Source organism: Hoplias malabaricus, chromosome 5 (assembly GCF_029633855.1).
Source record: "Hoplias malabaricus isolate fHopMal1 chromosome 5, fHopMal1.hap1, whole genome shotgun sequence".
NCBI lineage: Eukaryota > Metazoa > Chordata > Actinopteri > Characiformes > Erythrinidae > Hoplias > Hoplias malabaricus.
The window spans coordinates 49,480,478-49,503,085 of NC_089804.1; the positions used below are offsets into that span (position 1 = coordinate 49,480,478).

Sequence of the window (22,608 nt, forward strand, 5' to 3'; positions counted from 1 at the left end):
CAGCCAGTCTGACACTATAACTACAATTGCTATTGTACCTGATTGGCCATGTATTAGGGCTGGCCCCAAATATTCGGATATTCATTCGTTGGGTAGGTATTCGGTTTATAAGTTTGAGATTCGGATCTTAGGTTTTTTAGGATAAATGTGGTGATTAAGGCTACCCTCCACTCCACATTTATTATCAACATAAAAGTCTTGAACGAAGCCTAAAACATGCTCCAGCAACCTACAAACAACGAGCAACAACGAAGCATAGCAAAGCTACAGTTTTGTCAGTTTTACACCTCAAATTAGAACACCTCCAAGAAGCTCTGGTTTATCTGTGTGTTCTTAGTGGCACAGTGTATGCGTGAGTTAACGAACGACTCAGCGACCGGAGCCATGCTGGGAACCGAAGTGAAGCTTTAATTTTATAGGGCTAGTGCCAAGTATTCGGGTATTTCTAATCTTGAGATTTGGATATTTTTGGATAAATGTGATTATCAAAGCTCCACCACATTCAGGCTCCAGCAAAAAAAAAATACAGTACTCTCCCCACTCCAACCCTATTTAGGCTCATCAACATAAAAGACTTTGTGCAAATTAAGCCTAAAACTCAGTCATGTAAAACAGCCTAACATGCTTAAACAGTACACTTACAATGAAGCGAGGCAATGCCACAGTTCATTTTGTCTGCTTTGTGCCTGAAATTAGAGCACCTCCACTCAAACTTGTTAAACTGTGTATACTCTGTGCCCTTAGTTAGCGAGCGAGTTAGCTGGTTAGCGAGGGAAGCTGCACTTTGAGCCACATCGCAGCCTGGAGAGAGGGATATAAAAGCAGGGGTCGGAGGCAGATTTTGTTAATGACAACAATATACACCACCCCACTCTTAGAGTATTCAAATATTCATAGAATATCCCGGCCGAATCTCCGGAGCCCAGAGAATGGTATTCGGGACAGGCAGGTACCAAGTATACTGTCATATCGGCCATTTAAAAATCCTGGTCTAGAAACTAGAACCAATATCTGGATGTGAAGACATCTGATATAGAATGAGAGCTTCTATGTTTATTTATATAATGTTATTATACTACACTTTGCTTGGACGACATTGCTAGAAAAACTCGGAATTGCATTCCCAGCACCACTGGTCTGGTACAAAGACTAATTTTCTGAAATAACAGGAATTCCTCCTAGAACTGCAGTTAAATCAAGGTTGCTGTCTGTCTAAACCAAATATCCTAACACAGTTTGCTTTTTTTTCCTCTGAAAATATCATGCCTCCATTATTTATTGGCATTAGGCAGAAATATAGTATTGCTGTTTTCTTCATATTTTTGGCAGCGTAGTAGTATAACCATCTTCTTGGTTAAATTTATTAGCCTATAGATCTGTTGGTAGTCTTGCAGTCAAGATTGGTCGACGCCACGGGGATTTCCAATGGTTGTATGATATACTTGAGTAATACATTCTGAGTATGAAATGAAAACATGAAATATAAAATCATGAATTCTATCTAATATATAAAACTGGGGGGGTATGCTGCTGTTCTTCAAAATGACATACTTTAACATGCAACCCTACAGCTTGTATAAGCTCAATAGAAAAGCATGGGATAAAACATCCCAGTAAAGCAATTCACCACTGGGCTGTAGAGCACTGTAGAGTTATGGACTACCCACCATTACCTGTTGGATCTGTTTGTGATCCAAGTCTCACAGAAATATTCTGATTAGCTTAAAGCCTTCCCAAATAATTAGTACTTACAAACTATCCATAAATTATGTTGATTTTATTTGAAATGTTGGACAAGCAGACAGATTCAACATGGCTGCTTCTACTGTCTTAGCTCCATTTCTCAATAACAGATAGCATTAGCTTCTTAGCTCCACTGCAAAACTAAATAAGGAAGCTCCGGATCCATGTGACATGTCCTGGCTGATGGACTACAGTTGTTTTAAGGTGGAAATTGTATACCTTTGCCCAAGTGTCGCTTTAAGAGAGTGCTCTGTTTCACTGGCCCACCTCCTGACGTGACGCTCTATCACTCTTTCTGTTGACTGGGTTTTATTTGCTCTAACGTGCTGTCCAGCCCTTCAATGCCTCGGCGTGACAAATTACAAACAAACAATAGGTAAACAAACTCCTAGTGTGTCTGTGGCGAAGGCCGAGGCGTGTGCCTGCCTTTGTGCGTGTGACACATGGTTGTCAGCTGCGTGTGATTAATGTGTAGGTTGACTTCTCCAAAGAGAGAGAAAGAGAGAGAGAGCACCGCTACATAATTACGACGCTCTGCTTGTGCATTTACAGCGGGATTAATGCGGTGCCATGTTACTGATAGCGAAGCATATCCTCCTTCACTGAAGATGTGAAGGTCAGCACTCTCTCTTCTGACATATTTCTGCGTCCCCTCATCCTCTATTGTCCCTCCATTTCACTCCTCTGCCTGCATCGTCTTCTACTGGCTCAGCCTTTCTTCCCTTTTACTTAATCAAGTCCTAATGAGGGTCCATTTAGCCATGGGATTCCCATTAAGATTATGAACTAAGCAAATAAAAAGAGGCAGCCAGACGAGTAAGTAGAAGAGAGAACACACACAGAAGACACTTGCTGAGAATGCTGAGTGTAGCCAAGGATTTGAAGTTGAATATTGGCTGGTATAAGCTATTTAAGGCTGTTTATACCTTTTAATCAGATACTGAATTTTCATCACGACTAACTGGACAACTGTGATCTGGGCAACATTTAAATGATCATTTTCTACTAGTGTCAGGCTTCTTAGTAAAAGAGTAGTTTGTATTGATATATTTTTCATTGGACTGTGATCATGGAAGCCTAATTCCACTAGGTAGTGTCGTATTTTGATTTAGTGTTTCAAAAAAGTCATTGTTTTCTAGGTACTTCTCAAAATAATGATATATTGCCATTGGTAGCCAGTGTCCAGGAGCTGACCTCACACCTCTGGGTGGACAGGATAACCCTTCCTTTCCCACTCGTCATGCAGCTGTTATAGCAAATGCACTTTTTTTATACTATACCATTCATTCATTCATTGTCTGTAACCGCTTATCTAAATCAGGGTCGCGCCAGTCCTTCACAGGGCGACACACACTCACACATTCCATATTATATCCTTTCATTCGTTCATTATCTGTAACCGCTTATCCAGTTCAGGGTCGCGGTGGGTCCAGAGCCTACCTGGAATCACTGGGCCACAAGGCGGGAACACACCCTGGAGGGGGCACCAGTACTTCACAGGGCAACACACATTCACACATTCACTCACACCTACGGACACTTTTGAGTCACCAATCCACCTACCAACGTGTGTTTTTGGACTGTGGGAGGAAACCGGAGCACCCGGAGGAAACCCACACGGACACGGGGAGAACACACCAACTCCTCACAGGCAGTCACCCGGAGCAGGAATTGAACCCACAACCTCCAGGCCCCTGGAGCTGTGTGACTGCGACACTACCTGCTGCACCACTGTGCCGCCCAATATTATATCATTTATTTAAATTTACTTTTTTACTGAAGAGTTACTGCATCACAAATATGGCCTGACAACACTGTCATGTGTTTTTAAAAATGCTTTCAATGAAATTCCCATATTAACATTAGAGAAACATATGCAGTACCTTGTTACTGATAGTAAAGCATTTCTTTCCTCCACTGAGCCAACATTCATGTCATAAGGTGAACGCGCTCTCGTTTTTCTCATCCTTTCTTCCCTCCATTCTCTGTCCTCTGTTTGCCCGTCTCTGCGACTGTGTTTCATTAAACTGCACCGTCTGTCCTTTCTTTCTCTCCAATGTTTGTCCTCTCTGCTTCTTTTTATTCCTCCTCTGCCTGGCTTTTTTGTTTTGTTTAGTTTTGTTTTATTCGTTGAGTTCTTTAGTTCTTCATCTTAATGGAAATCCCATGGCTAAATGGACCCTCGTTAGGACATGATTGAGTAAAAGGGAAGAGGAAGGGCTTTGAGAAGAGCTGATGCAGACGTCTTTGGCGGATTTGCTAATTGAAAGGTTCGTCTGCGGTGCGGGTGGCAGTGACATCAAAGTAGAGAAACTAATTAGCAACCTCCTCACCGTCTTCTTCCAGGCTTCGTTTTTTTTTTAATTATTATTTATTTAATTCACTTCATATGCTGTATTTTTTTTTTTATTCCTAATGCGTGAGTGGAATATGACTGTGCGCCCTCCTCTTGCTTAGCTTGCACAAAAGGTCTAGGTGCCCCGAAGAGCTTTATACATACAAATGATTACTGCGCCCAGTGTTCGGTCCTGGGTGTTTTTACGGAAATGTACTGTAGCAGCGTGTGCTCAGAATCACTGATGGCCCCCTTACCATCCGGTCCTGCTGGACAACACATGCACACTCCTAATTACAGCCAAGCCACTGGAGTGAGATCCTACAGAGAGAGCCGCTGTCAATGTGTTTGAACCATTAGTGATCTATGACTTTGGCAATAGACGAATGCCTCCTAAAGTCTATGCAGTATGGTGTAAATATGTCCAAAGGTTTGTTGGGGTACAAGTGAGTTTGTACCACCTTTTGCTGGATTATACACTCTCTACTCTTCAGGAAAGGCTTTACAGAAGGTCTTGGAACATTGCTGTGAAACCACAAGCCAGTTAATGAGATCAGGTGCCTATTTTGGATGATTAGTTAATGCCAAATCATCTCATTCCAGACGTACTCAATGGAGCTTATTCACACCAGATAAGGCAGTTGCACTTCTCAACAGTCCAACACTGGGGGGTTTTATGCACCTCTTACCTTCAGTGTTGTAAAACTCCTGATGTTCCCCATGATATACTAGGAAAAGCATATCGTAATATCATTTATCATGGTAACATAGTGTCATATTACCCTCCCTATTTATCACTACATTTGCTACAGTGGGGAATAAAACTGCAGTATCACCTCAGTGTATTAGACTCATCCTACCATTGATCATGCCATGGAGCTGAAGTGTGGTGAGTACGAAGAGAGAATTCTTTGCACAGTGTATCTTATGTGAGCCAGACCTCGAGAGTGGGATGCCTTCATTGTTTCCAGTCGGAGGCTAATGAACCGAATGCCCTTCCGATGTATGGATCCAGTGGGACCGGGTCAGCCTGGGCTTTTGATGAGCGCAACTGCTGCAGGTTTGAATCAGCTGCTCGGCTACAGTCTTGGCCTCTGTGCTGCACCCTGACCTCTCTCCATAATATGTTTAAGGAGAAGCTTTATGCTAAGTGGCAGCTCCAGCTGCGTCTTATTGATTTTTCTATAAGGCAAAGCAAGCTTGCCTCTTCCAGCCTTGTCCAGACTTGTCCAAGCAGAAATGAGAGTGCTTAGAGATGGCTGTTGAAGAATGAAAGCTGGGGCCTATACAGCAGCTTCCTTCGCCGCCTTAATCCATTACGGTTTAAAATGCACTTCTAGATGGTTGGAGATGGCTTATTTGAAAAGACAGTCTTTTCCTCAGTGGTGACAAATGTGTGTTTTAGTTTGATGTCAGTTATTTCTTCCTCATAGATCATTATTATTCTGAACACAATAATTCATCCAGATTATTCATTCGTTCATTTATTCATTATCTGTAATGTATCCAGTTTTTTTCCAGTAATTTATCCAGTTCAGGGTCGTGGTGAGTCCAGAGCCTACCCGTAATCACTGGGCACAAGGCAGGAATACACCCTGGAGGGGACGCCAGTCCTTCACAGGGCAACACACACAGACCTATGGATACTTTTTGAGTCGCCAATCCACCTACCAACGTGTATTTTTGGACCGAGGGAGGAAACCGGAGCACCCGGAGGAAACCCACGCAGACACAGGGAGAACACACCAAACTCCTCACAGACAGTCACCCGGAGGAAACCCACGCAGACACAGGGAGAACACACCAAACTCCTCACAGACAGTCACCCGGAGGAAACCCACGCAGACACAGGGAGAACACACCAAACTCCTCACAGACAGTCACCCGGACTGAACCCACAACCTCCAGTTTCCTGGAGCTGTGTGACTGTGACACTACCTGCTGCTCATTCAAATAATTTCAGTCAATTGTTTCAAAATAGATGTATTTTCGCAAAATTCTCATTTACTATATAAGATTAATGATGATTTTTGTGTGATTTTTCTGATGAATTCCCACAGTATCTGTTACTACATTTAATATAATAGACATATTTAAATAGCAAGTCATAGTGTTGACGATGATATGATAATGATGAAGATGCTGATGATGAGAATTAAAGCAGTAGGTCAGATTTAAACCCCCTGATGCCTGAACAAATTTGAATAAATTCCACAGCCAAGTTGTGCTGTGTAATTACATAAAAAAAATAATAATCCAAGACAATAGCTGAGGGATTTTAAGGGTTAAGTTAGCCTCAAGCTCTGTGTTTAACCTGGAGCCTGTAAATTAGTCTCTGGAGTGGCGTGTTATTAGTGAGACGACATCAAGTGTAGAGATGCTTCTCTTTAGGAGATTTTTTGAACAGCTGTCACTGGCCATAACGTTAATGCTGGGTGATGGAGTGGAGGGTGTGATATATCCTCTGAGTCTACTCACTTGACTAATGAGCAGCCGTTTCCAATAAATACGAGAGAAGAAGGGAGATTGTGCTTTATGAGACGCCTCAAAATCTGTTTCATTTTGGAGAGCACTCTTGGGACATCTTAGCACTTCCCTTTATCTTAATACTTAATGCTCAAGTTTTATGGAGAGTAAAAATCTGAGTTAAGAGTTTGCCCTTCACCATTTCCACCATTTCACACTTTCCCGAGCCTGAAATCTTTCTCTGAGCTTGGGCTTGATGCTAATTACTGTTAACACAATGGAATTCCAGTGCTCATATCAGGATATTAAAGCTGTAAGACCTTCCATTGATTTCCTGCCGTGGAGAAAGGAGCGCTAATATTTCTTGATATTTTTTTTTTTTTTTTCCCCGTCTCCTGCTTTTAATTGAAATGTAAAGAAGCGTCGCTGGTGGCACCGGCGATGTTGCTGTTAATTTATTTTGTCAATCGCTGGTCCTCTCCATGGTTGGTCATTATCTCCAGCTTCCAGCAGCGCCTTTGGTTCAATCTCCACTCCAACGTGAAGCCATTTCCAATATCCAGCGCTCGCCATGTGTCGACTGTAGAAATACTTCACCAGCCAGCGCCTATTAATTCTTGGCAGCTGCAGATAAAAAGAGATGGTTGAAAGTATCCCGGAATATTTGACTTTATTAGTAGACAATGTGCGGCATTAAGATATGCAAATCAGCAAATGTTTACGTGGTCCCTTGTGTCCATGTGTCTCTTCCTGTCTTCACTCTTCTTTCTTTTTTTTTTTGGGGGGGGGGGGGTACTTCTGAGCTACTTACTTACTAAGATCTGAGCTGTTGTTGTCTAGTGTAGTTTTTACATCGTCAGTAGCTCATCATGGGAGGAGAGTTTCAGATGTTGGTTGGTAAGTGTAGTGGCTATTGCCAGTGCCCTCTACACAGGAGACTAGGGCTCACTGCTCAGCTCGGGTGCACACTGCAGTATTCTAATGAGACACTTTGGGCAAGACTCCCAGCTCTGATTTAGCTTCCATCTGCGACGTGGTTAAGAAGTCGCTCTGGATAAGCGCATGAGCCTGATGCCAAAAATGCCTTTTTAAAAATTATTTATTTATTTATTTGTGTGTGTGTGTTTCTGCAGACTGTGGTTCCGGAGGCTCTGGATCTGGATTGGAGGCGTGTGAACAGGAGCGCTGTAGGAAGTATGGAGGATCGTGGGACGAGGACTCGGAGGATGATCGCTGCGTGTGTGACTTCACCTGCCAGAACGTGCCTCGCAGCCAGGTCTCTCTCTCACGTACACACACACACACACACACACACACACATGCAAAGACAGACCCTGCCTGGTTTATTATATTTCATATCAAAATAGCCAGCGCAATCTATTTATTAAATTCCATTAACCCATAAAACCCCTTGGGGACACTTTACTGTGGGTCTGATTATATTTGCAAGTTATGTAACGTATGCAGATGAAAAGCTTATGTAGGGATCAAAGACCTCCGATAAAGTGAATAAATGTTTTACTATGATGTGCATTTTGCTGATATAAGGTTTTCACAGTTGTTTCTGAGGTACACCGGGGAAATGCAGTGCATTTAAAGGTTATTCTGGTTACAATGCCGTGAGCTTGTTGGTGTCCCATGATGCTCTGCAGGTGTGCGGCTCAGATGGACACACCTACGGAAATGAATGCGAGCTGAAGAAGACCAGGTGCGAGACCAAGGTGGACCTGCTGCTTCAGAGCCAAGGACCCTGCCCAGGTGAGGAAGTGCCTCTCTCCCTTCATCCATTTACTGGAGGCTGGAGGTTAGCTTGACTGCTACTGAGACCATGGCCTTGAATATGAGCCCATAGCACTGCACTAGAATGCAAGAGGTGTGCTCCTGTGAGCTTCAGGAGGCTAGAGTCATCCTGAGCTATATGGCACACACACAGAGAGAGAGAGAGAGAGAGAGAGAGAGAGAGAGAGATCAGAGCAGAGTTATTCCCTTAGGCCTCAGTAGAATTTCATTCTAGCGACACACAGATTCTCTCTCACTTGCACTCTATCTTTATTCCCTTTCTATCTCCCTTCTTTTCATTTGCTTCTTATCCTCTCTCTCTCCCCCCCTCTCTCTCTCCCCACTTCCCTTCTACATCTCTCTCTCTCTCCCCACTTCCCTTCTACATTTCTCCCTCTCTCCCCCTTCCCTTCTACATCTCTCGCTCTCTCTCTCTCTCTCTCTCCCCCTCTCTCTCTAACTCTCTCCCCTCTCTTTCCTTCTTTCTTCCTCTCATTCTCCCACCCCCTTTTCTTATCTCTTTCTCCCTATAACTCCTTCTCCTTCTTGCTGAGTTTTCTGCTCCAAAGCCTCTCAGGCCTTCCAGCCAGGCTCAGTCATGCTTCTGTAGCGGCCGTGGAAAATCAATCCTTTTTGGAGAACTTTTTTGGGGGCTTTTCGGCTGCCTTGCTCCCATTGGCCGAGGCCCAGATCAATGGAAATCTCATTGGGCCACTGCGGTTGATATGCGCCAAGCGACTCGGCTTTGCCCAAGTGTCGACCTCGGAGCTCAGGGAGGACAGGCAGCCTCAAGAGCATGCAACCGGCTCCGCTAATTGGAAATTAGGTTTTAGTGACCCCCAGACAACCTTGCTCTGATTCCCCTTAGTAAAACAGCCAGGAGAGTGGCTTCTTTTTGGTCGTTTCCTATCCAGATCAAGTAGGGCCAAATGGTTGTTAACATTATTTTCACCCTTGTTGAAACCAGAGTTTGTGTGTGTGTGTGTGTGTGTGTGTGTGTGTGTGTGTGTATCCTCCTATATATATATAAAGTGGGAGGAATTGCTACTGTTCTCTGGAGTGATGGATTTACATCTACTACTTTGAGGGTGAGATGGAGTGGCCCTGCCCTGTAAAGGGTCCATTTTGGTGATATAAGTGTTTTTCTGAATGGCATCAGGAAGGATTTCACTGAAGGCGAGATGAACGTAGTGGAAAGTAGGAAGAAAAAAAAAAGTGCTACGGTGACAGGAGGAAAGAAAAGTATGAAATGAAACGTCCCTGCGTCATAATAGGGCCAGTGCGGCAGGGAGAAGTTTAATGAAGTGTGGCCGAAGCCCATCTCTGGTGCTGGGGAAAGTGTGGTGAAAAGGCCCAGCGACTCATCACCATTAGGGCCCCGGCGCCGCGCTTTCACCAGCGACGGCGTGATTTATAACCCAGAGTCCACTGATCCTAACGCCACACCACAAACACGCAGAGGAAGAACGATCTGCTCTCTCCTCTCCATTTCTACCACCCATTCTGAGAAAGTGAGAGGAGGGGGAGGGGGAGTGAGACAAACGGACCATCTGGCTTTCACTAAACTGTGCTTAAATATATTGCTAACTGCTCCTTTTAGGTCTGAAAGATGAACTGTTTTCATATCGAAATCACAGTTTGAAAGCGTGCATTGTTACTGTAATTCACATCATTTACCATGTTGTCTTTTGTAACCAATGTCACACAGCTCATGAACAGCCTATACACGGTTGATGATTTGTTGTGACATCATAACCCCAACCCCCTGCTTGTTCTGGGAGAGTAGAGCTAATATCTCTATTATATATGAATTATATTAACTTATAATCAGCATTATAAGTATAGTTTATAAGCAGACATTATACATGCCATTCTAAAGGAGTATGAATACAGTATGCATGGAAATGCTGTTAATAAACTGCTACAGGCCTAAAGATGGCATTTATTCATACAATTGTTATCGTATTTCTCTGCCTTATAACACCTTAAAAATAAATTCATATAACTCAATGCGTGCAGGATTTATAGAAGCTCTCCCCCCTATACGTCTGCAGTGACGAATTCATGTACTTTGCTTATTGTTATAGATTGCATGTGCAAGTAGGTTTTAAAGCAAACATGCAGCTGCATGGAAATGAATGAGTCCAAGGCATTGCCATGTGTGTGTATAGAGCACTATCTCAGACAGGAATAAACACAGAGAACAGGCCCCCCAAGATGTGTCAAACGTCAGCCGCCTGCACATTCATTGAGCTGCCCATTGTTTGTTTTGGTGCCTGGTAATAGCATCATTTTTCCCTGATTTCTGCATTGTCGTCGGGAACTGTAAATAGAATTGTTATCTTGCTGCCAAGTGCAGGCTCACTCTCACTCCCTCACACTCTCCCTCTCTCTGTCTCTCTCTCTCTCTCCCCCTCTCTCCCCAACCTCTGCTCCTCCAGCAATTCTTATTGTGTTGAGCTAAATTGCATTTTTGCTCCAGATTGCTTTGTCTAATTTGTCTTAAAAGAACGCTGCAAATATTTCAACATGCTTCTGTTTCGTCTGTTTCTCTCCTGCACCACCCCTCCCTCCCTCCTTTTTTTTTACTTTCTGTCTCCCAGCTATTACTACTTCCAAACCTTTCTCAGGTCTGACCAGCACCACACACTGCAGCGAGAGTGTATACGGATGCTGTAAAGACAACAAGACGGCGGCCCTCGGTGTGGAACTGGCAGGATGCCCTAGTACGTACAGTGCTCTGTTACTTCTTACTATGACCCTGACCCCTTGATTCCTTAGCTGAGGTCATTGTTAGGGGAGCAGCACAAAACAGAATACTGTGGACCTGCGTGGAAAAGATAATATAGTTTGTAATATATTGGGATTTGTTGCCTCTCTGATGTTTTCAAAGAGAAATCAAGTACATTCTAAAGTCTCAATGCATATTCATTTATATAGATTTATTCATTCATTCATTATCTGTAAGCGCTTATCCAGTTCAGGGTCCCGGTGGGTCCAGAGCCTACCCGGAATCACTGGGGGCAAGGCAGGAACACACCCGCCTTCGCAGGGCGACACACACTCACACACTCACACCTAGTGTCACTTTTGAGTCGCCAATCCACCTACAAACATGTGGTTTTGGCCTGTTGGAGGAAACCGGAGCACCTGGAGAAAACCCATGCAGACACAGGGAGAACACACTTCACAACTCCTCACAGACAGTCACCCGGAGCGGGACTCAAACCCACAACGCTGTGTGACTGCGACACTACCTGCTGCACCACTGTGCCGCCTTTATATAGATTTAATTCCAAGCAATTTTATCTTTTTTGCTGGTCATTTGTATCCTGAAATACACCATGTAAAGGACAGCAGATGTTTTTGAATTCAAAAGTCTGTTTAATTGTTTGTTTGTTTGTTTTCGTATTTTTTTATAGTTACATTTGTGAATTTACATGAATTTACATAAGTGCTTAATTACTTTTAAAATTAATTCATTCTTTATCATTTACACTAAAACTATTTTAAACAATGTAGCAGGCATCAGCAAACATATTTCCAGCTATTTCATGTTTTGTGAGGTAGCCTTTAGATGTATAAAAACCTTTAGATGGTTCCCATCACCACAACTTGAAAAATAATCAGTTTTCTTTATGGCTTTGGTCACATCCAATGCTTAACTTACACAGAAAATATTAAATTTAATGGAATCTAAGTCCAAAAATTCATGCTTATAACAAGCCAACTAGTAATTTAACCTTTAGACATATTGTCCAACATACAATTACCTCTCAGTAAGAGTTTAGATAGCTCCAAATAATTTGACACTTACTTTCCAAGCTGTTATTAAATGCAAAAAGATCTGCATCATGTTCTCAAATGAGCACTTTTGAACAAAGTTATTTCGACTGTGCAGTTTTTGCACAGGATCATGGCAGCGCTAACAAAGAGAGCTTGCTCTTTTGTACTGAAATCCTTCTGAAAGGTCTCCCAAAAGTTTTAACAGGGAGAGGACAAGCAATGTCTTCTTGCTTCTGGAGTGTGTGTCAGTAATGAGAATGTGTGTGTTCTTACTCAGGCAAATGTCACTGCAACCCGTACGGCTCATATGGAGGCACGTGTGACCCCACTTCTGGTCAGTGCTCCTGTAAGCCTGGCGTTGGGGGACAGAGGTGTGACCGCTGTGAGCCAGGCTTCTGGAACTTCCGTGGCATCGTCACTGAGAACACCAGCGGCTGCACGCGTAAGAGAAACTTTCCTACCTTTGTTACGGAGCGGAGAGGCAGCTGACTCGGAAATTGCTTTCAGGAAATGGTTTATTTGAGCAGTTTATTGGACAGTTTCATGCTGTGACTGAGGTGGTAGTGGAGAACTCACCTAAGACCTTAAGACTTAAAATCCATGGAGTTTCAGCTTGAAGGGGGAAAAAAACCTTGAAATTAAGACATGAATTGCCATGTCCATCTGTGTGTGTGACACTACCCAACAGTTTTGTTACAGCCACGAACATCAATGCTGCTGTGCATGCTGCTTTCTTCTGGGTCACGGGTTCATCACGACAAGTCTCTCATTAGCGCAATGTTAGCATCCTAAAACAGACGTAGTATTTCATAATTATTACTTAGCATTGACTAATTAAAAGGTTATTTACAAGCTAGAGTTTCATAAATATGATTACTCTCTCATAGTAATGACTCAGTTATTATTTAACATCTCATATCTATGACCTACTATCTCATAGTTAACTTAGCATCTTGTTAGCATGGTTTACTATCTCATAGCAATGACTTAGCATCTCATGGTGATGCCTTGCTCTCTCATAGTTATAACTTAGCATTTCATGACTATCCATAAGTCATAGTCTACTACCCCATTCAAATTGTAATGACTTATTATCTCATCATAAGTTAGGGAAGTTATGAAAGCTTCCTATTATCGCTGTTATGAGATGGAAAGTCACTATCATAGACACAGATCTTTTTCCCCCTCCAAATGGAAATGAGCTTTCATCAGAATCAACTCAAGACAGTGCAATGTCTGGCATTTCTACTAGCTCAGCTAACTTACCACCCACTGGCTGCTATTGTCACCCAGAAACATGGGATTTATGCTTAATACCATAACAAGCTACAACATAACATTTGAGCCTAGGTTTCGTTTGTTGTTTCTTTTCTATCTGTATCTCTCTCTTACTTGAAGAAGGATTGTCTTCTGTAGTCCCCAATTTTTTTCAGCTTTCTTTTTACCTTTTCTTCTGTCTCTTGGTTCCTTTGTAAAGCGTTAGATCAGTATTCCTTGGATACTCCCGTATGTCCCACAGAGCTTTGTTATGGAGTGCTAAATGTAACGCTAAAACCGGTCTGCCTTCGCCTTTGTGCAAATCCAAATAGACAAGGCGCATATATCTCATCCGTCCTGATGGTGATTTCTGTTGACAGAAGCGTCCAGGAGCCATTGAGACTTGCAGGAAATGTGTGCTTGTGTGTGTGTGTGTGTGTGTGTGTGTGTGTGTGTGTGTGTGTCTGTGTGTGTACTATACTTTGACCTGTAGAGCAGTGAACAGTATTAGCGCATCACCGCAGCGCGAAGGAGGTGGAAAACAAGCATTGATTTGAGCAGCGTGAGGTGGTTTGTATTATCCCAGGGGTGGTCAGCAGGGTTAGCGTGGGTGTGTGGGTGTGTGTGTGTGTTGCCGTTTACATTCTCACTCCAGGACTGCCTGACCCTCCAATGAACTCCCACTGGCTGAAGGCAAAGCCGTAGAGGAACAACCTCTCATACGACCCACAGGTCATAGAACGGAGAGTGTGTGTGCGTGTGTGTGTTTGTTTGTGTGTGTGTGTACTGAAATCGAATTCAGAGAAGCCTGAAATCTAATGAAAACTGCTCAGCTTGTTCTGTTGTTTCAGCTTGTTTACCACCCATCCCTCTCTCCATCCTTATCACACTCTCTCTTGCTCGCTTTCTCTCTTCACACTCCCTCTCTCCCTCTCTCATCTCTTTTCCCATATTTTTTTCATCTCTATATTATTCTATCACCATCTCAAATCATTTCACACACACTCCTCTCTTCATACTCTGCTCCTCTACTCCCTTTCTATATTTCCTTCACAATCTCTCTGTCTCTGTAGCTCACCCTTTCACTTTCACTCTTGTTCACTCTTCAGAGGTTCTCTCTCTCTTTCTCTCTCTCTCTCTCTCTCTCTCTCTTTCTCTCTCTCTCTCTCTTTCTCTCTCTCTCTCTTTCTCTCTCTCTGTCTCTCTCTCTTTCTTTCTCTCTCTCTCTCTCTCTCTCTCTCTCTCTCCTCTCTCTACTCTTTACAGAGATCTTTGATTTTGTATTTTCATTTCCTCTACATCACTTTTTTCCTTTCTTTCTCTGTCTCATTTTTTATTGTTTTGTATTTCCAGCTCCAAATCTTTCCTTCTTCTTTTCATATTTCCCCCCTCTTTTTGGTGTCTCCCTCTTTATCCCTTAATGTGTTACCTTTAACCCTTTTATGTTTTAAACAAAAGAAAAGTTTTTAATTTCTTTTTTTAAAGTCTGTGGTGGTCAGTATTCTGGTGGGCTGTACCTACCACAACAAAGGATCCAATATCTCTCTCTCTCTTTCTCTCTCTCTCTCTCTCTCTCTCTCTAGCGTGTAACTGTGATGCGGTGGGCTCAGTGAGAGATGACTGTGAGCAGATGACTGGACTGTGCTCATGTAAGACCGGGGTGAAGGGCATGAAGTGTGATGTGTGTCCAGACGGCAGCAAGATGGCTGCGAATGGCTGTGACAAAGGTAAAAATCTCTCCTCCTCAAACCCCACATCCACCTACAACCAGCACACACACACACACACACACACACACACACTCACACACAGATACACACACACACAAAAAAAACACACACACACCGAAATCACGCCACACACACATCACGCCAGCTTTCCCTGCTGCATGCACTAGCAGCAGAGCAGAGAGGACCTGGCAACTCTGCAGAGCCTCACCAACCTCTTACTAACACTCTCTCTCTCTCTCTCTCTCTGTCCATCTCAGCTGTAGCTGACAGGGGGTGGGCATTCCCTGTCTCTACAGGCTTTTAATGAGCCCCCAAAATGGAGAGATATGGTTCAGAAATGTATGCTTTTGATCTCCTTATTTTTTTTATTTTTTTATTTTTTTTTGCTATTATGAGTATCTCTATGAATCTTTCTGCATTTAGAAAACGATCCCGACGAGCAACATGAATGTTACCCCTAAAAAAAAAAGGGAACAGAAACTAATTTGAGTTCTTGACACAGCCAGGTTAGTATCAAATTAGATGCTCAGGATCGAAATCGCTTATTTAACAAGGTGTCTATCCGTTTAGAAATCAAATAAGAGCCAGGGGAAATTAGACAGAGCACCCTGATGGGAGCCCACCGCAGCAGCTCGACTGTGTGTAATTAGAGCCCTACTGTCAGCTATTGACAGAATTGAGGAAGTCAAGTGTTTAATGAAGCCAATACTGTTAGTCCCACTGGAGTGGAGGGGCACTGGGGGAGGAGGGGGGTGGCTCCTGCAGGTCTAACCAGATGAAAGGCTTCACATGAAAGATAAGAGGGACCCCCTTGCTGCAGCATGGCGCTGTGATGTCAGAGCAAAGGGTGGGCTTTGGTGACTTCAGTGGCGAAGGGTCTCTGGGGCTCCAAGGGCCAGCTGCTACTTCAAGCTCTGGGTTCAAACACGAGGACGGAGCTGGCTTTTTTTCAGGGTTCAGAACGAGGGGATCGACCTGAAATCAAACCGCCGCTCATGTTTTAGTAATTGGACAAGCTAGGGGAGTTATATACGCAGAACTGATGAGCGAACTCTTGCTGCAGGTCCCCACGCTCCCAAGTCTTGCTCAGAGCTGCAGTGTCACTACGGAGCCTCGTGTGTGGAAGTGAGTGGACAGGCGCACTGCGAGTGCCCTTCGCCGGACTGTGACCAGACCAACAAGAGCAAGGTGGATTTCAACACTCATTAACACAGGAAACATGCTTTGTTGATACATTGAGCAATGTGATTAGACCAGTTTATGAAAATAACAACAAAAAATGTTCTAAGTAAGTTATCATAAGTAATAAGTAATAATCATGAGCTTAAAAAAGGATTACAATTGCATGATTGGAATCTGCAGACTGCTTCCTCCCGACATGATCACCCAAGGGCGTAGAATTAGCATAGACGGAGGTGACGTGTCCCCACCAATATCCAGCAATTATTAAAGTGTCCCCACCAATAATCTGACCTTCAATAAAAAAAACCCAATCTGTCAACGTCTCATTAACTGAGTGGTGCAGAAAGGGTTAAATCATGTTCTCTACTCGAGTCCTACCTCACCGTAACACATATGATCAGTGTGATTGGCTGTGCCTTTCCCTGCTGTCACATGACTCTCTGTAGTTTGTGTAGTTTGATTGTTAGCAGCGTCAAACCTGGAAGGAAAACTTTCCAGTCATAAGCGAGTGTTACTGTGCAAGGCTCAGGTGCATCGTGGGTGACACACGGGTGTCAAAAGCGAGTGAAGAAGAAACGTCACTTAAAGCCACTTAAAGTCACTCAAAGTCAAGTTCGCTAACGAAATGAGTCCATCATAACAACAGCAGGCTAAAATCGTCTGTAGCTGTGAATAACGTGGTTTGGAAATTAACTGCACAAAAAACTGCCAATTGTCAGTTCTGGAACAGTGTCGTTTTTTTTCACGGAGCAAAGAAAAAAAAAAAAAAAGGTCCCCACCAAAGTCAAGAGCAAATCTACGCCGTTGTGATCACCACATTGTTATTACTTTGATATTGATCAACAAATGTTGCAATTGCGTAAATAGCTTTAGCCACATGCTCTATATTATTAGCACTCCTGTATGAAAATGGCTCATATCATTACATCTTCTTATTTGCATAATCCCTTTTATGCTTTAACACTGTGTAAAGGTGTATAGGTGTACGAATAAGTTTTAAAACATTTTTGTGTAACCTATGATTTGCAGCCTTGCAATTCGTAATTGAAATATTCTCCCACTCTTTTGTCGTTTTATGGTACTGTTGCATAGTATTAAAAATTACAATTTTAAATCTTCGCCTTGCGCCCAATGATTCTGGGTTGGCTCCGGACCCACCGCGACCCTGAACTGGACAAGTGGTTACAGACAATGAATTAATTTTAAATCTCTTTTTTTTTTGTAAATATAAACTATTATTATGCTACATTCATGATTGCTAGCATCAGAATCACCATCTTTAAATTGTCTAAACCAAAACGTACAAGTATTTTGGATACAGTATTATCTCCAGAAACAGAACAAATTTGTTTTGAAAATGTTTTTACAGCACTTTTTCTTTGATGGAACTGAGATTCAGTGACGAATAAAATCTTCTTGCTTGCCATTTTCTAACTACTTGTGTACAGTGGAACCTCTAATTAACGAACGCCTATACTAACGAACTTTCCAAGATACGAACCGGGCATTTGAATATTTTTCCTCCACCAATAAACCATGACTCTAGAAACGAACCCGAGCCTCCGCCGAGCCGGCGGCTGGAAATGGCCACTGACCCCAATGGGTGAGTCTCCCAGCGCCCAGACTTGAGTGAGCTTTTAAGATTAGCAAATTGTAGTTTTAGCAATATAGCATTGGTGTAAATAGCAGACATCGAAATCCGTGCTAAGTTAAGCCGTATCTATGCTTCGTCTCCCCACATTCACCCGCTTACTCTCCATTATTCCACCCATTCCCCACCTCCCGTCATACAGCCAGTGCCTGTGTTTCTCCTCCTGCCAGTCATCACGTCTTCAAGGAAGCGATGTGTAACCATTTATAACTTTATTTCTTTTTTATTACTGTTACCACTGTATTTCTTTTTTATTTTTAGTAACGCTACATGTATTTTTTACTCATTTGAGAGTGTTGTAAACATATATCAGTGCAAAAAGGGTGATTTTCGGGGTGGGGCTGGAACGCATTAATTGCTTTTCAATTATTTTACATGGGTACAATTGACTCAAGAAACGAACTTTTCCACTTACGAACCGGGTCACGGAACAGATCAAGTTCGTAGGTAGAGGTTCCACTGTATTTTTGTTGAATAAAATGAACTGACTAAGATTTTTCTTTTTTCTTGCAGTGTACATTGATGTACGAATGCTATTATGTGTTAGATATTTAGCCAACACTAAACAAAAGCAAGTTTCAGACACCAAAGTTGGCTCATTGTCTTTTAAAAAACCTGTGTAACTTGGACATTTCTCTGAACTCAGCTTCACAGCTGAGGGTGTGTGTTATGAGTGTATTGTGACTCTTTGCTGTGTGGGCAGGTGTGTGGCTCGGATGGTGTGACCTACGCTGACCAGTGCCAGCTGAGAACTATTGCCTGTCGACAGGACAAGGAAATTACTGTGAAGCACTTAGGCCAATGCACAGGTGAGACTGCTCTCTAAATCACTCCACCAGTCAATGTAGCACCCACCAACTCACACACACACACACACACACACATCACTGCAGGCCTGCTCTCGGACTGACAGGATATCGGTCTTTCTGAAGTTATGATGTATGACAGAGACAGACCACTGTCAGCTCTCACACGTGTCGTCTCACACAACAGTAAGGGAAGCCGGCTTTCACCAGATCACATCTTCCTGCCCAGGCTCTCTGCTGGGGTGCACGGCAGGACTGATGGGAAATAAAGGATCAGCAGTGTCTGTGTGTATAGGTGCATGTATGAATGTGTGTGTTTAGATGTGTGTGGGTTTCAGGGGATCAGGACGCAGCCGACCAGATGCTACCCTGTAGATAGAGAGGCTGCTGCTTGGCTCCAGACCGGAGTGTTTGAATCCCCTGGAAGTGGGCGACATTTGGACTGTTTGCTTTCAACCCCCCTTCCCGTGTGTGTGTGTGTGTGTGGACTGGAGGGAGGCTTTAGGACCACTGTCTGTGGGGAAGATCCTTCAAAACCTGCTGCTGTGGCTACTTTCAGCTCCACACTGAGCCAGGAGAAGTAGAGGTAGTGGAGTGAGGGATGTTCAGACTCTGTCTCTCTCTGGATGTGAAAAAGAGAGGGGGATTCTGGGATTGGGCCAAGGTCGAGCCTTTTCATGCTGGCAGTGTGTGAGGTGCAGAATGCCAGCCCGCGTCAGAGGAGCCCTCCACGGAGACGTGCTCTGAGACGTGGCACTGAAGCGGGCGGCAGGCGTGACGGGTGATGCCAGCTGCTGGCTCCTGTAGCGTGTCCAGACTTTTAAAGCTCAAGCTCACACACACACACACACACACACACTCCCCTCCTTGTCCACAGTTTAATTCAATTCAGTAAAATGAAGTCCGTTTTGCTGCAGAAATTAAGCATGATGAAGTGATTCTATTATGATGCTATCGTACAGCTTCGTAGGTTAGAGGTTTTCAACTGTAGTGCAGAAGGCTCAGGGTGCATTTGTTGACAGCCCATTTCAAACACTCCATCTACATCTTGTTATAAACAAAGTCTTGAATCAGACGTTTCTGAGCAGGGAGACCTCCGAAGTACACAATTATACACGATATGTCCAAATATGGGAGGCACGGTGGCACAGCAGATCCTGAAGGTTGTGGGTTCAAGTCCCGCTCCGGGTGACTATCTGTGAGAAGCTTGGTGTGTTCTCCCTGTGTCCGCGTGGGTTTCCTCCAGGTGCTCTGGATTCCTCCCACGGTTCAAAAACACGTTTGTAGGTGGATTGGCGACTCCAGAGTGTCCATACATGTGAATATGTGTGTGTACGTGTCACCCTGTGAAGGACTGGCACCCCCTCCAGGGAGTATTCCCGCCTTGCGCCCAGTAATTCCGGGTAGGCTCCAGACCCACCGCGACCCTGAACTGGATAAGCGGTTACAGACACTGAATGAATGAATGAACGAATGTCCAAATACTAGTAAATAATCCTCATAACCAGTGAATTCAATTAAGTAGCATCCGTTTACCACACAGATGATCAGTTGCTTGGGAGTAGTTGCACATGAGCTTAATTTCACCAATCTCAATGCCAAGGCATCAGCCAGAAGGGCTAATCAGGCTGTGAAGAATCTCTGCCATTATCTAGCACAGCCTAATACATCAAGGATCCAAAATTAATCATCTAATATCAGTAACTGACTTCACTAATATAACTGAATGCAATCAAAGCCCCACAGAAATGTTCCAGAAGTTTTTACAACTGCAAAAGTGGATACACTACACATTAATATTCTGCATTTATTCTGAAATCAAAGAAACAGGCCGTTTAAGCACTACTTGGAGAGGATTAGTCTTGGGAGCTGTGGTGATGTCAGTAATATTTACGATGGATTTGCACTGGAGAAGAAATCTGGGAGTAAATAACTGAGATGGGAGGTGGATACTTGATTTATGCGTTGCTGTAGTGGAATGTTTGTGTGCATGTTTTTTCACAGTGTAGATCATATATACAGCAGTGCTGCTGGACTTTTTTAGACTGTCACCACTGTTCTGAGAACAGCCCACCAACTAAATATATCCAGCTCCCAATGACTTCATCCTCTAGTCCTTCTTAACAGATCACAGGGGAGAGAGATGATGGCAAAAAAATCACTCACTCAATCCTTTATACAATTATTTTAAATGCCATTACAATTAATGGTAGTAACGTAATGAGTAGGATACACATTCATAACATGTCTGTAGGCTGCTATTCGGCTCAGAACTTCCACACTTCTGAGTATCTCTATACGTCGTATTGTGAATTTGACTGTAGAGTGTAGTTCGCCACATATTTGAAGGACTTGTATGATCAGTGCCATATATGACGTCATTAGACGCCTCTTCCAACACAATCTTGAGGAAAAATCTCCTTTACCATGGGATATGACGGAATATTCACCCACATGTCAATTTGGATGGGATTAATTTACACTTGAGTTTATTTTAACTGGCCATTTTCCACAGCAGGTAAAAATGATCTGAAATTCAGACAGGACAAAAATCACTGAGACAGTCTGGAAATAATTATGCTACCCCATTTCCTCAGGTAAAATTAATCCTGTCTGAATAGGACTGTAGTGTACGCTGTACAAGGTTCATCTCTTTTAGTAACTGATAACTCTGAATGTTTGAACGCTATCCTGAAGAAACTTTACACATCAGGGCTCAGGAAAATGTGTTAACAGCATTGTATACTTCCAAAATAATTATTTAATTAATATTATCAATAGTCAATAGAACTCCTAATCATAGTGTCATTTGGTCTGTAACCTCTTCTTGATCGTGATTGGTTCACGTGTTGTGTGCTTGTCTGCATCTATTTCAGCAGAAGATGAATTTATTTTTGTTCTTACATCATTTGATTTGTACTGCCAGTGTAATTAGCAAGCTCTGTGTGACAGAGGTAGGAGAAACTTCTTATCAGCATGAGGAGAACTCTGACTGAAAAGAAGAGCCGTCCTTCACCGGTCAACCTCTGGCAGCAGAGTTATGATAAAAGTGGCTGATTGATCAGAGCCACTAGGAGAGATTCATGAGACAAGTCAATGGCTAGTGTTAGAAGTCTATAAAAGACTGCTAGAAATAGATCTGGTGTTGAGTTAAATATATGCAGGGTGTTAGATATGAAGACAGGGAGCTCAGTGTTGTGTAAAGCAGGTGTACAACATTCAGAAACGTTACGAGAATCTGGAACGTTCAAGACACATTATGACGAGAGGGGCATCCAGGTCATAGCTCTTTTTCTTCTCATTTTCTTCAGATTTCTTATTTCCTTGTACGCCACACAAAGCGAACACAAGTTTGAAATGGACAAACCCCTTTAAACACTTGAAAACATGGAATGCTTGTCACCACAGTGGATTATATGTGAGTTTAGTGTCTAAATTAGATAACAATGTGATTCCTACCAATGCTTTTTACTTGTAGTTTTAATCTACAAACACTCATATTCCAATGGCAGTTCATTTTGGTTTAAAGGCAGAGTTCACGATTGTAATAAAAAAAACACATATTAAAAATATAATTCAGATATTTCCTCACCATTTGCTAGCTCTCGTCTCTTTGCGTGCTGGAAAACATTTTACTTTTACGAAGCCCCAGTGTCTAAATGAGTAGAAAAACAAAGCTGCTCAGTCCGTTATGCAAGGCTCTCATGGCAGAGGCATCTGGAGTATATTTAGTCAACAGAAAAACCTCCAAACATTAAGAAAGCACAAACAAAATGAGGATATCGCTTATGGCTGCTCCATAGGTGGATAATATAGACCTATTTTTGCTTTTTTGGATCACTTAAGGTGGAAATGTCTCCAAATTCAGGAAAT

At 42.9% G+C, this 22,608-nt stretch overlaps 1 protein-coding gene across 1 annotated transcript in view; it reads left to right on the forward strand.

Moving 5' to 3' along the window:
- Positions 1–22,608, forward strand: part of agrn (agrin) — a 330,093-nt gene that overhangs the window by 249,919 nt on the left and 57,566 nt on the right. Inside the window, exons 10-16 of the mRNA XM_066672367.1 lie at positions 7,678–7,820; positions 8,197–8,302; positions 10,927–11,049; positions 12,387–12,551; positions 14,950–15,093; positions 16,160–16,284; positions 18,633–18,738. Coding sequence (XP_066528464.1) covers positions 7,678–7,820; positions 8,197–8,302; positions 10,927–11,049; positions 12,387–12,551; positions 14,950–15,093; positions 16,160–16,284; positions 18,633–18,738 — 912 coding nt within the window. The remainder of the gene's footprint in view (positions 1–7,677; positions 7,821–8,196; positions 8,303–10,926; positions 11,050–12,386; positions 12,552–14,949; positions 15,094–16,159; positions 16,285–18,632; positions 18,739–22,608) is intronic.